This window comes from Lobosporangium transversale (genome assembly GCF_002105155.1).
Source record: "Lobosporangium transversale strain NRRL 3116 chromosome Unknown BCR41scaffold_15, whole genome shotgun sequence".
Lineage (NCBI taxonomy): Eukaryota > Fungi > Mortierellomycota > Mortierellomycetes > Mortierellales > Mortierellaceae > Lobosporangium > Lobosporangium transversale.
This window is the reverse complement of record NW_019028993.1, coordinates 617064-631278: the sequence shown is the minus strand read 5'-3', so window position 1 is coordinate 631278 and position 14215 is coordinate 617064. Positions and strand designations below refer to the sequence as shown.

At 40.4% G+C, this 14215-nt stretch overlaps 7 protein-coding genes across 7 annotated transcripts; 4 read left to right on the top strand and 3 right to left on the bottom strand.

Moving 5' to 3' along the window:
• Nucleotides 1-43: 43 nt before the first annotated feature.
• BCR41DRAFT_304451 (hypothetical protein) lies at nucleotides 44-352 on the top strand (the record flags this gene model as incomplete). Its single annotated transcript, XM_022020760.1, has 1 exon — nucleotides 44-352. The coding sequence occupies one exon, from the start codon at nucleotides 44-46 to the stop codon at nucleotides 350-352; it is 309 nt and encodes a 102-aa protein (XP_021882183.1).
• An 83-nt stretch (nucleotides 353-435) lies between these two features.
• On the bottom strand, nucleotides 436-1829 carry BCR41DRAFT_46501 (hypothetical protein). Its single transcript, XM_022030866.1, has 2 exons — nucleotides 1016-1829; nucleotides 436-906 (listed from the first exon to the last, which is right to left on the bottom strand). The coding sequence occupies exons 1-2, from the start codon at nucleotides 1774-1776 to the stop codon at nucleotides 678-680; spliced, it is 990 nt and encodes a 329-aa protein (XP_021882182.1). The 5' UTR covers nucleotides 1777-1829; the 3' UTR covers nucleotides 436-677.
• Nucleotides 1830-1917: 88 nt separating this feature from the next.
• BCR41DRAFT_46488 (hypothetical protein) lies at nucleotides 1918-4635 on the bottom strand. The gene is made up of 5 exons (XM_022030865.1): nucleotides 3546-4635; nucleotides 3130-3419; nucleotides 2713-2842; nucleotides 2434-2592; nucleotides 1918-2017 (listed from the first exon to the last, which is right to left on the bottom strand). Exons 1-5 carry the CDS (start codon nucleotides 4501-4503, stop codon nucleotides 2004-2006), a joined length of 1551 nt encoding a protein of 516 aa, XP_021882181.1. The 5' UTR covers nucleotides 4504-4635; the 3' UTR covers nucleotides 1918-2003.
• An 800-nt stretch (nucleotides 4636-5435) lies between these two features.
• On the top strand, nucleotides 5436-7105 carry BCR41DRAFT_352293 (hypothetical protein). Its single transcript, XM_022023938.1, has one exon. The coding sequence runs from the start codon at nucleotides 5623-5625 to the stop codon at nucleotides 6922-6924; it is 1302 nt and encodes a 433-aa protein (XP_021882180.1). The 5' UTR covers nucleotides 5436-5622; the 3' UTR covers nucleotides 6925-7105.
• A 386-nt stretch (nucleotides 7106-7491) lies between these two features.
• BCR41DRAFT_352292 (hypothetical protein) lies at nucleotides 7492-7932 on the bottom strand (the record flags this gene model as incomplete). Its single annotated transcript, XM_022023937.1, has 1 exon — nucleotides 7492-7932. The coding sequence occupies exon 1, from the start codon at nucleotides 7793-7795 to the stop codon at nucleotides 7493-7495; it is 303 nt and encodes a 100-aa protein (XP_021882179.1). The 5' UTR covers nucleotides 7796-7932.
• Nucleotides 7933-8164: 232 nt separating this feature from the next.
• On the top strand, nucleotides 8165-8939 carry BCR41DRAFT_352291 (50s ribosomal protein). Its single transcript, XM_022023936.1, has one exon. It carries the CDS (start codon nucleotides 8214-8216, stop codon nucleotides 8931-8933), a length of 720 nt encoding a protein of 239 aa, XP_021882178.1. The 5' UTR covers nucleotides 8165-8213; the 3' UTR covers nucleotides 8934-8939.
• Nucleotides 8940-9873: 934 nt separating this feature from the next.
• On the top strand, nucleotides 9874-11330 carry BCR41DRAFT_321764 (hypothetical protein). The gene is made up of 4 exons (XM_022021448.1): nucleotides 9874-10030; nucleotides 10498-10596; nucleotides 10987-11115; nucleotides 11248-11330. Exons 1-4 carry the CDS (start codon nucleotides 10027-10029, stop codon nucleotides 11253-11255), a joined length of 240 nt encoding a protein of 79 aa, XP_021882177.1. The 5' UTR covers nucleotides 9874-10026; the 3' UTR covers nucleotides 11256-11330.
• Nucleotides 11331-14215: the final 2885 nt, after the last annotated feature.

Here is a 14215-nt window from a genome sequence, read left to right as displayed (position 1 = left end):
TTCATCTTCAACAACAGCAACAAGAACAACATTAAAAAAAACCATGACAGAACGTATTAGCAACACCGTTAATGCCACCCTCGGTGGTTGGAAACAAAAGATTGGTGAGAACCTTGGACAACCAGAGTTGGCCGCCAGTGGAGCTGCTCAAAAGACTCAAGCCGAGAATGCTCAACGTCAAGCGGATGAGAAGAAATATGTCGATGGAATCGGTCATACAGTCGAAGGTCAAGCTCAACAGAAGATCGGCTCCCTCACCGGTGATAAGACCATGCAGGCTGAAGGCATTGCGAACGAAGCCCTCGGTGCCGCAGAAAAACAGAACCTTGAACGCCGTTACCAACATCATTAATCATAACAACAGCCGAGAAACCGACTCAATAAATAAATGACAAAATAAAAACAATCAAAAGTATATATTGGGCCTATTTTTGTTGGTATGATATGCGCAGTTTATTTCTTTAATGGACATCTTTCATTAAGAGGAAGAAAGAAAGTGAGAGTGGAGTAGGGAAAAAAAATTAAGTGATATTAAAAAAAAATCGTGCCGAGGAAAAGAGTGTACAAAAAGTGTAAAAAAAAAAAAAAAAAAAAATGCAGTTTGATATAAAATGAGAATGTTGATGGTCATTGAGCTTGATGTATTCTTTTGTCTAATGTTTCGTTTTTTTCTTTCCTCATTCGACTCCTAAATGAACGCTGACAAACTCGGTGATAGATGGAAGCAATCTCTCTGCTGTACCAAGAACAATACTTAGATCACTTGACTCCATACCCATCTGCTGAAAAATAGCTTGCAGTGATAATCGTGCAGTCGTTTCATCCGCATTGGCTGAATCATGATCTGTTGGTAATACTCGGCTTTTCTGACGCTTTTGCTGCTCCAATTGCTCGGCAAGCTCAAGACTAGTGTGAATAATGTATAAATATAAAAAGAGGTCAGCCTCTGGAAAAGGGAGCAAATAATGTATACAGCAGAGTAGTAATGGTGAAAACACCAAGTTTGAAAACCAACCCTTCTTTCTTGACAAATTTAACAAGAGCTGAAGCTTTCTTCACTAATCCCCTCCTCCACTGCCTAACAAAGCCCTCGCGCATCTCAATCGGTAGGCCTACAACACAACGGACCAAATTCTCCACCATGGGTGCAGAGGTTTGGACAGGCTTAACGACTTTCTGTCCTCTCCATTCTATACTAGTCCAATTGTTTTCTCGTCTCGATCCACCTCCACCCCAGAATCCTCCTGAATCAGATCCGCCCCCACCATTGCCACCACCCCCGCCACCACTGCCACCACCAGAAGTATTGCTGTTCCGTTGAAAGTTTTGGGGGGGGATCATGGATCCCTGATATAGGTATCCAGCTTGATTAGACGCAGATGCTGCATTCCAGGCATTCACCCGACTGATCGTTCGATCCACTATAGTCTTCACTTGATCTTTGCGATAATCGGACCGTAGACGTGCATAATTAGGGAATCGCTCTGTTTGCTCTACTTTGAAACGTACAGTATCAACAATAGTGGTTGGAAAGGGTGAAGAAAGAATATGATAGAGCCGTCCTGTCCGGTCAGATCTTCGAGTTGATGAATAAGGGTTAGGTAATCCTGTTTCATGGTCAACGCCCGCTCCAGAATGCGATTGAGTGGGTTTCCCAATGCTAGGCGTGTAAATCCCCTGCAAGAAAAGGTCCGGTATGTAGCGATGTTGTTTCCGTGCATGACAGGATTTAGCTCTATCTTCTGGTGAAAGGAAAAGTGCTAAGGTATTGATCATCTATAATATAAACCAAGAAATAAAAGAACAAACCTCAGTTTAGTTATTATGAGCTTGGACGAGGGAAAAGGGGGAAAAAAAAAAAAAAATCTACTCACGATCCTAACATACCATATTCATGATTGTAATATTATTCCCTACAACAACCGTGGAGGAGTTTGTCTGCAGATGTGATGTGATGGCCCGATTAATAAATTCACGTCCAAACACCTGATCGCCTTCTTTTCCTAATGCAATATGACTCGCCTGGTATCATTAAAAAAAAAAAAAGAAGTCCAGAATGAATATGCTGATTATGTGCTGAAATGAGGTAGAGAAGAGCTCAAAAATATATATAAAGAGAGTAAGTTACCTTGGCTCCTTCGATTGCCATTGCAGCAGCCTCCATCGTCATAATATCCTCCACAAATGGTACTAAATGATCTTCTGCAAACATTTCCAGTGCTACATTTAATCGCTATATTGATGAAAATAATGAGAAAAGAGAATGCATCAACATGAGTTATTCTACTCAATGATTCTTTGCCAGCTCAAGCTCTCTATTTCTCTCATACAAATAACATAAAATGAAAGAAAGATGGCTTACAAGCCCTGATCGAAAGCCACGAAGGATTTCAATGAGCATTGGAGCATGGTCGGTCATAATGTCGAAGAAACTAGAAAAACTTTGCAGATACACAAGCGGCACTACAAAACTGAGGACGAATTTGGTGGACATTGCGAGTGTTCCTGTAGTTGATCCCAAAGTGCAGCTATATGAAGTATTGTCAGCCATTGATGGGTGGGCAGTGTAAAGATACGACATGGCGATCAAACCTAATATATATATGTATAAAAATAAATAAATAAATTTGAACTTTTAACTTTTTTTTGGACAGCGGACAAGTTGGGCTCCCTCACTATTAGCAGTACATATTTAGGAATACATATACATACCTTCTTCCTGTAGGACAACCATCTTTGGTTCAATGGTATCCGTGGTGCGCATTACTTCACCATTCAATACTTGCTTAGCCAACAGGTTCAATGTTGATTCGTCAGGACAACCCACCCGCGAGGTCCATATCTTTTTTATGTTGTTGTTTGTACGACAGTTATCGTTCATATAAACACAAACACATTTAGGATAAAGTTGGATGGAAGAATAAGAGTCGGGAGAAAAATGAGAAAAAAAAAAAAAAAAAAAAAAAAAGTCAGATGTTAAAGCATAAAGTACAAAGGAATACCCGTTGAGTTGTTTTAGTCGCTTGCTCATTTGCTTGTAGTTCTGTTTGCGGGCGATGTTTGATAAGAATGGCTCATGATGTACTTGAATTATTGAAGACTTCAATCGATAATTAAGGCTTTATTTACCTGCTCTATCCTGGGTCCAACGAGATTTGACCAATACATAGACAAAACTGCAAGGAAAAAACCGTTCTCAGGCAAACAATAGGAACGACTTTCAGTGGCAGTAGGTGTTGCTGGCAAAGATATGGACTCAAATTGCGTATTTTGCGACATTCCAGTCTCCTTTGAATCTCCATCACGATCTCTGTTTAAAGAGACTGGTGCTGATGCGACTGATAGTGCTGATGATAATGGTGGTGGAAGGATCGTAAATTTAGATGTCAGCTGTTGAGCAGATGCCTTTTTTCTAGGCCCTATCGAGAGAGAGAAAAAAAATAAAATGTCGGTCAGGAATATCGCGTGTGAAGGAAGAGAAGGTTCGCCAATAATAACACATGATAGTCCTACTCTCTTTTTCACCTTATGGCCCCTCATCTTACCTCCGCTTGAGATGTATTCACCCCCTTCGGCTGCTACACTTTGTAGCGCTAGTAGAGCCTTTCGACCGCCTTCAGCACCCATTGACGTAACGACTCTGGAAGAGTCAAAAGCTTCAGAAGTACTGGGCGGGCCTTTATTAGATTTTGTGACCTTGCTTGTAGGTTTACTAGATTGATGACTTTCATCAAAATCCCACAATCCCAAGATGGCCGCATGACTCTTTTCTTCCTTGGGCGTGACAAGATAAGGAAGAACAGGTAGACCTTTATGTTTGGAAAGCGTGGAGGGATTGGAAGTAGGCAGATCTGTACCGGTTTTGGGATTGTTACTGTTGGAGGAGGTGCTAGGGCCCGGTGTCGCAGGAACGAGGTTGAGAGTTGGAGGTGACGATGTAGGGGGAGCCTTTGTATTCACTTGCAGCTGTAATTGGGTTGTTAACATTGTCGGGAACTGGGCCTGGGCCTGAGCTATAGCCCCAGGAGGGAGGCTCATTGGTGGACCACGAGTCCTACCTGTACTAGTTGGTGTAGTCCCAGTGTTACCAGGTTTACTATTGCTGTTGCTGTTGCTGTTGTTGACATTGCCACTATTGGAGACTGGAGGAGTGGATGAGGCAATGTGACGGGAAGAGTGATTGTCCATGGGAGGTACTGTCGATGCTGTAGTCGTCGTTGCTGCTCGATTAGTATCGTGAGGTTTTACTCGTGCCTGTGCCTGAGCCTGCGCCTGAGAAGCCTGAGTCAGAGTTTGAGTCTGTGCAGTATCCTGTTCAATAGTCCCCGTCCTTCGATTGCCATGAGCGGCTATAGTATCATGATTTTGATTTTGAACAATAGTGTTGACATTGGCATGCGATGTGAGATCGGTATTGGCTGGGAGAGATGCATTGGTGCTGGTTAGAAGGGTTGAAGCAGAGCTGGGTGGTGGCCCTGGGGCGTCTTCTCCCTGACCAGACATGCATGTGAATCCGCCGAGCCTGTGTGCTGTGTGGGTGTGTCGACCTACGTTGAGGGTGAATAAGAAGGATCAGGAGAATCAAAGAGAAAAAAAAAAGCCAAGGGACAGATGAAATGAGGAAGAAAGATGGTGAAAAAAGAAAGAAGATATTTCTAAAAGGTTTATTATTGTTATTATTCAATGCAAATAAATGACTGGTTTAAGAGGATTGCACGCATATTTTGCACGAATGGAGTAGTAAAAAAAAAAAAAAGACGCGGTCGTGTCACTTGGCACACGCGTGTGAGGAAACAAAAGTAGTGCTTCATCTTTCCAGATGCATGCATGCATGCATTTTCGTCTCTTTTACATGCTGACAGTCAGTCAGTTATTCATTTCTACAAGGCTATTATACTTTTAAATCGCTTCTTATTTGTCAAACTCCTTCTTTTCTTTGATATTTCAATATTGCCATCTATACTTCGGTTTACTGAATCCTAGAGAGTAAGCTGCCTTATATTTATCCCCTTCGAATCCAATTTCATTGTTTACCTTCACTCTGTGCATTTCACATTTATGATATCATCGTAAAATAGAGTGAAGCATTATTGTTGTTAAGGAGCTGCAGCAACCATTAGAAAGAATCATACCCGTCTTGATCGTCTTGAAAAAAAAAAAAAAATAAATAAAAATAAAAAATATGGCACCCTACAAAAGGATTTATTTCATCCATGGGTGTTTGGAACCCAGAAAGATAATTGGTCAAAGACCAGTGATCCTGAACTAGGAGTGCCAATATCCGATTTGTAAATCATGAGCAGTCACACAGGCAAGCATCGTCCGTCGTTCTCACGTTCTCAAAGATTCCCTCGCGTTCCAGCACATTCGCCCAATAATTTTGCTTCTATAAATTGAGAAGGATTCAGAACACCAACGGAAAAAATTTCTCTTTCCTCATTCACCTCATTTCTTTAACTAACAATCCCACTTGAATAGACCGACCATCTTTTGCTTCGGTCTACTATACTTACAACAACGCCAGTTCATAACTTTTTCCACTCTTCTAACGCCTTCACTTCCTTCTCCGACCCGTCGCTGGTGACACTGCTCGGTCTCTTTGCTTTGCCAGCCTACGCTACCATGTTTGCACAAAGACCTATCCAAGACCCCTTTCAATCACACAAGTATAGCCCCTTCAATAACCACATGATTACACAAAAAGACTTGCTTCAAAGAGAAAAGCAGTCAGTTTATCCTCAGTCTTTTCACCAGCCATATGAGCAGGAACCAGGCCAACAATCACCACCACACATTGAGCACAACAACATGGATACCGGACGAAGAAAACGATCTTTCCATTTTGAGCCAGAGTTTTATGCCGCTCTCGATGCTTCATTGAATGAGCCGTCTTCCACCTTACCGAGGCCTCATCCTATCAAGAAACTTCGCCGTTCTGCTACTGCTACAGATCCCACTATCCTTACTAATAACAATATCCCAAACAATATCACAACAAGCTCTGACCGGTTGTCCTCGACCCCAACTACATTAAAAGAGTCAAACCCTTTGTCCTCTACTCCTCGTAGGCCCCCACTTTTGCCAAAATATACCAGAAGATCTCAAGGTAACGATGTGCGTATCGTTGACCTTTCTTCAGGAGAAGAGTTGTCATCATCTCATTTGGGCGAAAAAGAACACAAACGTCGCCGCGAGAGTACTGCAGACTCTCTTTCGTCCGCAGATTCACTACGCGAAATCTTTGATGTTTTAGAAGATGGGACGCTAAAACCAGTAATGGATCATGCACCTTCATTACCTTCGCCATATAAACGAAGCCGGATCCATCGATCCATGGATAATAGCAGCAGCAGAGACAGTGGGGATGGTGATGACAGCCCACTTGAGATCATCTCAGAACCTCGGAATGAACTCCAGTCCAACACCACCAAGAAAGATCGTACGAGTGATGATGATAACCATGGACAGTTTTCTCAGTATTCTAATTCAAACACCTATCGGGATGACCAATCGGAATCATCCATGATGATGGACCAAGATAACTGGGACAATGCAACACCTCAAACACCCAAACCCTCTCAAGCTGACCTTGGCGCTTTGATTAGATACGAGGGCCCCAAAACCGTGACACTTGCTGATGGGGTTGATGCACTGATTCGTAAGCAATGGTTGAATCGATATAATACTACTCCTGAACTGAGTGATGTTCAAGGTAACGAGCTGGTCTTGTACCGTCGACCTCCACCAACATTCTTGAGCTCATCTTTTGATTATGAGGATGATGATACGCCAGAGTTCACGGCACGCATTACAGAGATTGATGACGATAAGGAAGACGATGGCTATGCCTCCCATGATTCTGCAAACGACGATTCCCATGTCCAAGAACTGGAGGATAAAATCATGGGTATGGATTTGGATTAGAGGAAAACCCTCTCACTGCCTACCACCATTTTTTCTTTTATTGCTGTAGCTTTTTAAAAGCATTTGTACATAGTGTCTTTCCAACTATAACTCTTTAACAAAATTTGCGCTTGTATCTGAACCATAATCATTTCTTTTGTAAATCTCCCAAATGTAATGGCAAAATAAAAAGAACTGATGGGTGTTATATTTGTACAAATGTGATACCAAGAGAACTCATACCCTCAGATCTAATCTATCTGAAGTTGATAATGGTGGGTTGATGTTGTCCTAGCAGTATTGTCTCTGCTGTTTGATAAGGTGCTTCCTGTTGTAAATTGAATTATGGATGCGGAGGGAAAATAAAAATAAAAAAATAAAAACACGACGCGCTGATTCTTGACAGTTTCTGATTTCCGGTTATCCATAAAAAAGAGTATATTCGATACATTTGAATAGCTTCTCCTCCTTGTTCTTACTCCGTATACTTCCAACATGGTTTCCCTTCTCTCTTTCCTTGTCCATCAAAAAAGTCGATTGATATCTTTCCTGCGTCCTTTTCCCTTTTTTTTTTTTTTTTTTTTTTTTTTTACCAAGTCGACTTTTTCACACCAGGAAGTTCACCCTCCAAAGCCTTGAGACGAAATTGGAATCTGCATAGACGGAAAGCACGGAGGACACCACGACCACGTCCAGTTTCGAGACAACGGTTATGAATAGCAGTAGGACGAGCATCACGAGGGAAGGCGTTGAGTTGCAGCTGTGCTTGTGCGCGGACCTTGGCAGGGAGAGTGGTGTTGCGGGTCAGGTAACGAAGAGCTTGACGAACGACCTCTGTTGAAGCCACAGTGGCTCTAGCTTTCATATCACGGATAATGCGAGCGCGAGGCATGATGGATATATATATATTTAAACGTTTATTTGTTCAAAGGTGTTGATTTGGTTGCCTCTAATGTCCTTAATATTTTGAAGAGAAAGAGAAAGAAGGAGAATGAATGCACTAATCAAACTAATCGGAATGTTTGAGAGAGGAGTGTTGGAGGAGAGGCGGGGGTTTTTTTTGTTTACTATATATCACGTGCAATAATAGCAGTCTTCCGACCTTATAAGCAACCAGAGGAAGAGTCTCCCACAAGGACAAGGGCACAACAACAACAAAAAAAAGATCAGTTTTTTCGGACATTCACCACGTTCCTTTTGGTGACAATAAACGAACGACCGTAGACCCTTTTTCTGTCTCTCTCTCTTTTTTTTTTTTTTTTTTTTTTTTGTTTGCTCAAAAACTTTATCATCAACAGACGAGTCCAATAATGTCGAGCATGATCCCAAGACGACTGGGTCAGAGCCTCATTACAACGACAACAACTGCAAATGGTCTGATCCGCCGTTCGTTCTCGACTTCACCTGCAATTCTCTCTCATATTGGCAAACAGGTTTTACCTTTTGGCACGGATGTGGTCTTGACTCATGACCCTACTCCGATTCTCAACCCTCGTGTTCCTGCAGATCTTCATTCGACCACACTTCATATCAAGGGACCATTGGGAGAACATGTCCTACCCATTAAACCCTATGTAAACTTGAAGTTTGAACAGGAACAAGGAGATTCCCTATTGAGTATCACTGTACAGGATCCGGAAATCAAAGAACAAAGGGCCATGTGGGGGACGACACGAGCATTGATTGCGAACGCTATCACAGGAGTTTCAGAAGGTTATACAGTCCCGATTCGTTTGGTAGGCGTTGGTTATCGTGCAACAGTGGAAGACAATAAAGAAGCAGCCGGAGGAAGCAAGGAAAAGTTATCCATGAAGTTGGGATACTCGCATTCTGTGGAGGTGGATATCCCAGAGGGGATTCAATGTTCGACTCCTTTACCGAACAAGATTGTGTTGCAAGGAAATGATATTCAAAAAGTCAAGGAGTTTGCATTCAAAATCAGGAAATGGAGACCACCAGAGCCCTATAACCAAAAGGGTATCTTTGTAGGCGACGAGACTATTGCAAAGAAGACGTCCAAGAAGAAGTAGAAAAAAAAAAAAAAAAAAAAAAAAAGAAAAGAAAAAGAGAAAAGCAGAGAAATGCAAACGTACAAATGTCTTTATTTTATTTTCTTCCATACCTAGTCTTCATTGTAGTATCTACTATATCATCTGCCTTCATAGAGTTGTGTTTGTTCATTTGCTTCACATTTTGATTTAATGTACATTCTTTAAAAAAAAAAAAAAAAAAAAAAAAAAAGCCCAATTTGCTTAATCACGTTTGTCTGTTCTTGTTAATAGTCCTTTCTAGACGTATTGTCTTTATAAGATGATAGACATGATTCAAGAGAGAATGTGTGATAATCAGATGAAGAAGAGCGACTGATCTTCTTGCACTCGTCCACTCCTTCCTCTGCTGACTATTTTATCAGGATCAAGTAAAGAAGGTCGGTCATAGTCAAAAAACGTGATGATGGCACATGGACAGGGACACTACATGACCACAGCTATTGTTGGCGTTAGGGTCAAGATTGAACGTCAGAAAGAAAATGATTTTTACTTAAGCATAAAGGTGACCTGACCAATTTTTTTCTTAAAAAAAAAAAAAAAGAGCATGAGGGAGTTGAAAAGGTAGGAAAGATTAAAGAAAGAAGTATAAAAATATTTTTAATCAACGTAAACATCGGCAAAAAAAGGAGGCAGGGGGAAAAACCCTAGTTAGTGTACTTTATATACTTTTATATTGAGCATCGCATCTTTTTTGCAATTGATTGATTGATTGATTGATTGCTCTGAAATAAAAATGCAGAAAAGGCAGTTGTCCAATCTCCTTCGTTGGTCAGATGCCCAGTCTTGCATTTGTGCACTGTTGTACATGTACATGCATAGTCCTAACCCCATTCTACGTGTTATACATGTTTTATATTCATATATTCATCATGAACAAACATAAACTCTTCGTCTGCAGCACATGTTCAGCCTTTTTAGGCTCCTTTTTTTGAAAGGGGTAAGTGAAGAAGACAGAGGGTATTTTATCCCCTTAGTCTCTTTTTTTTCTTCTCTTTCTTTCTTTCTCTCTCATTCTTCAACTCCATCATCTCTTTTGCTCATTCACAACTCTACAGACAACATCAACTAGACCATGGGTATGTGCAACATCCAAACAGAAATAATTTTGTGCAGAAATCCAAAGTCACTTTACTAACTTTGCGAAACCTTTTTCTTCTTGATTCGCTGTACTGCTCGACATATCCAACTGTCCTCTTGTCCATTTTACTCTTCTTCGTTGAATCTCATTGTTGACTCGTATTCGGGAAACTATCTCATTGCCGATCCCTATTTCTCTTTCTCTTTCTCTCGCTCTCTCGCTCTTTTCTTTCGGGATGCCTTCAATCTGTACGTGATTTTTGTTGTTACATTTGTTCTTTTTTTTTTTTTTTTTTTTTTTTTTTTTCTACCCTGAACCTTTGCAAACGCGATATATGCAATTAGACTCATATTCCTCTCTCTTTTTGTTTTATATTACGCGTCATTTATAGACTACTTCACATTGGATGGGATTGAAAAAAACAACCTGTCTTTTTTGGATAATATTTTTATGTCCTTGAAACAGCCGATAACACTGACAAGACACGCGCTTCCGAGGAGCTCGAGACCTTTTTGAAGCATCGTCCTGACCGGGAGGAGCTCGTTGAAAAGAACATCCTCAAAGGTAAAGATATTTATTATCTTTTCTCCAATCCAAGCGTGAAACTATTTTTATTTTTTTCTTTATTATTTAACTTTATCTTTAAAGGAAAGAAGGAGCTGTAGAGGAAGACATCTATAAAATGCTTTGTCAATTCATTGAAAGTAACATTATCAACTGGAATGAGCGATGAACTAGACCACAACTACAAGAAGAGTGTGCGTGTGAAAAAAAAAAAAAAAAAAAAAAAAAAAGACACTTTTTAGAAAGGACAGAGCTTTTTCTTTTCTTTTCTTTTTTTTTTTTTTTTTTTTTTATTTTTTTTTTTTTTTTTTTAGTTTTTTTTGTTGTCTGTGCTCCTCCATCACAAGTCGCGTAATAACATTTATTTTTTATTTTGAAAAAACCGGATAGATTCTCATGTGGCCCCCGCATTGCAGAGGAAAGAGGAGGAGCTGAAGCGCTCACAGCTGGAAGATTTGCTCAACACAAAGATCACTCAGCGTCCTACAGTTGAAGCCCTTGTGGAGAAGCATATCCTTGGTAAGTTAAAAAGCTTCACAATTTTTTTTTTTTTTTTTTTTTTTTTTTTTTAAAAAAAAAATAAATAAAAATAAAATAAAACTAATCTAACGGTTTTATTTATTTTGTTTTTCTGATCCTACATGAATACAGAGGCATAAGCGTCAACTTGGCTGGCGATAACATTCCCATAGGATTTCTTATCTCTTTACTTGTCTCCCTTTCTCTCTTTTCTGAAAATAAAATAAAATAAAAAAAAAAAAAAGTTATAAAGTGATCAAAGTTGTAAATTATGTGAAAAATCATTGGCGAACAGAGTATTTAAACTAAATCCCGCCGCTTTGTGTCCTTGCTGGGCTTTTTATTTTTTATTTTCTAGCAGGGTATTCTTAATTTAGATATATTTTTAAACCAAAGTGTTTGATAGAGTCTTCCTTTGGGGTCCTTTGGTAGTGGTGGCAAGAGTCACCCTTCACTGTTTCAAACAGCATTTCAATACGATCCTATTGCCATACCTCTTGTATAGATTATACACGGCTTTACAACTCATAAATAAAGTTTATTAACAAGCTGCATTTTTCTAATTTAAAGAAGGAATTTCTTCAGATACGTTGCTCTGATGATACAGTACTTGATATCACTAGTATTTATAGCACCAGATGATCAAAGACCTATTATATCTGTGAATCCATGACCATATCCTGTCGTTGTTGTATTTATTGTATTGAATTCAGGGGTGGATCTCAACATTTTATTCTCAGCGCTTTGACTACCACAAAAAAAATTCCAGCAGCCGTTGCAACAAGCCACAAGACCCCTCCAAAAAACAAATGAATGGCCGGCGGTACGGGATGCCTGTCCCCTGCGGCTATGGTGGCAAAACCGCGCACTTCTGGGCCACCGAACCAGCCCGAGCCGCCCATCCCCAAAATCAGACCGATAGTATATGGACCCTTGATCTTTCGTCTATTGGCCATGAAATTGCCTATGGTCTTGTAAATGGTGACGCGAATCTGTGGAGCATACAAACAGGGCAGTCCTTACGCATCCTGCAGGGCAATGGTGGTTGTGTAGATCATGCGATATCCTCATCTAGTGGTCGCCGGGTTGCTTCTTATAATGAGGGTGGTTGAATTAGAGCCTGGACAGCGCACTCAGATCCCTTGTATGAGGTTGAGGCCGGACGGCTGGTTGCGCCTTTTTTTGGTTTATTCGCCTGACAATCAGAAGAAAGCATATATCGGAAACCCGAAAAAATTACTAATACGGAGCTCAGAAACGAGTGAGCTTTGTTCCGAATCAGTCTTCGATGATGATCGAAAAGAGGTAGTATTTTCATCATTCAGCCAACGGGTGGTTGTTGGAAGTTGGGAGAGCTAATCAACATGGTGGATACAGAGTCAGGAGCCGCATTGCATATGTTTGAAGGGCACATCAGGAATATAGCCGCCGTAACTTATCCTAGCTCAGGCTAGTACATTGCTTCAAGTAGTTTGGACTCGACTGTATGGTTGTGGGATCCGGAGGCAGCCTTGTGTTTGGATTTTATTCCAAATAAAAGCGATTATGCCCAAGCCTTTGCATGGAATGCTTCCGAAGAAGGGCGCTTTCTAGTAACAGGGTATAGTGACGGCTGTGGTCGGACGTGGCAGGTTGCCAAGAGCAAGGGTGACTAATGTCCTGTCCGCTTGAAATGAATCGCAAAGCTGATAGCTCTTTGCACTCATTATGAAAATATTCAAGGTATATCTGGTTTGAGTAAAGCTAACAGAAAGCTTTTAAAACAATATGGAGCTGTCGGTGTACCAACCAGTGTCCAGCGCCTCAAAGAATAAACCATGAGGTCAAGCCCATGGTACCTATGCCATATGAGTCCAAAGTACTGAAAAAGCGGTATTTTGGATAGGAAAGCAAAAAGAATTAATTCCGAAGCAAGGCCATTGATTGCTAAAAGTGAAGGAGTCAAGGGGTATCGATTCATTTGCAGCAAATGTAGTGAGTACACCTAAGTGTTAAGCTGCACATTTTATTATAAATGGCTCTTACGACAGCATCGATAGCTCTGATCAGTTTTATGCAGAGGAGACATGCATATTGGCCTAATAGAGTAAAACACTCTTTTCTATCCTTCGTCTCTATAATAAAGGCTACATGATCTACTCGCTAAGATATGAATACTTGGTATCTCCTAAATGTTCAGCTTATCCAATGATACAAGTACCCTGTTATCTTTTATGTATAAAGCATGGATGCAACAATTAAAATGTATTTCAAGATGAGAATACAATGTCCTAGAAAAACAGCGTCGGGAGAAAAATTCCTGAAGATGGAGCTAAAGGATACGAAGATGTCACTCCTTTCATTTTTGAGTCATGCAATGAGAAAAAGAAGAAACATCGCTCTGTCAAAGTTGATTTTTTTTTTTTTTTTTTTTTTTTTGATTCAATACAATACACCTCTATTTGAGGAAGCACTCAGTATAACTGGAGCCAAACAATAGAACTATGACACCACCACCAGCGACACTCATGTCTGAGACTCAGTAGCGGGCTGGGGATCAAGAGCTCGAATACCATCCCAAAGAACAAAAAAAAATTGTCTTTTTCATAAATCGACAAATGTTGACCTGACAGTGATAAGATGTATGAATTCACTTATCTACTAGACTAGACAGGATCCTTTATAGTCTTATTGCCAATTCATTATCTACACACGCCTTCGCTGAACACTTTTAGTATAGAAGCCCAAATGGTTTTCTAGCCATTGTGCTCAGGATGATCCGCAGATATATAGCGATATTTTTCAGTCACCTGAGGAGCTTACCTACGTTTGTATGCAGTATATACTGGATGAAATTACATCTTAAAGTATGATTCTTTTAATTTGCTAGGTTTTGGTCATCGTTTTAGCTATAGAGCGAGCTCTTAAAACCGTGTTAATCATGGAGAAGGACTACTCGGTATTGCTTTAGATTGGGCGGAGCCCCAAGCCCGCGTTCCAAATCTTGGTAATTCCAGGTCGGTTCATGTTCTAACTTTCAACCAAATTAATTCAACTCAAACAACAGATTTGTGGAGTGACTCTGATCCAAATGGGTTCATAAATCAGAAACGATCTACAC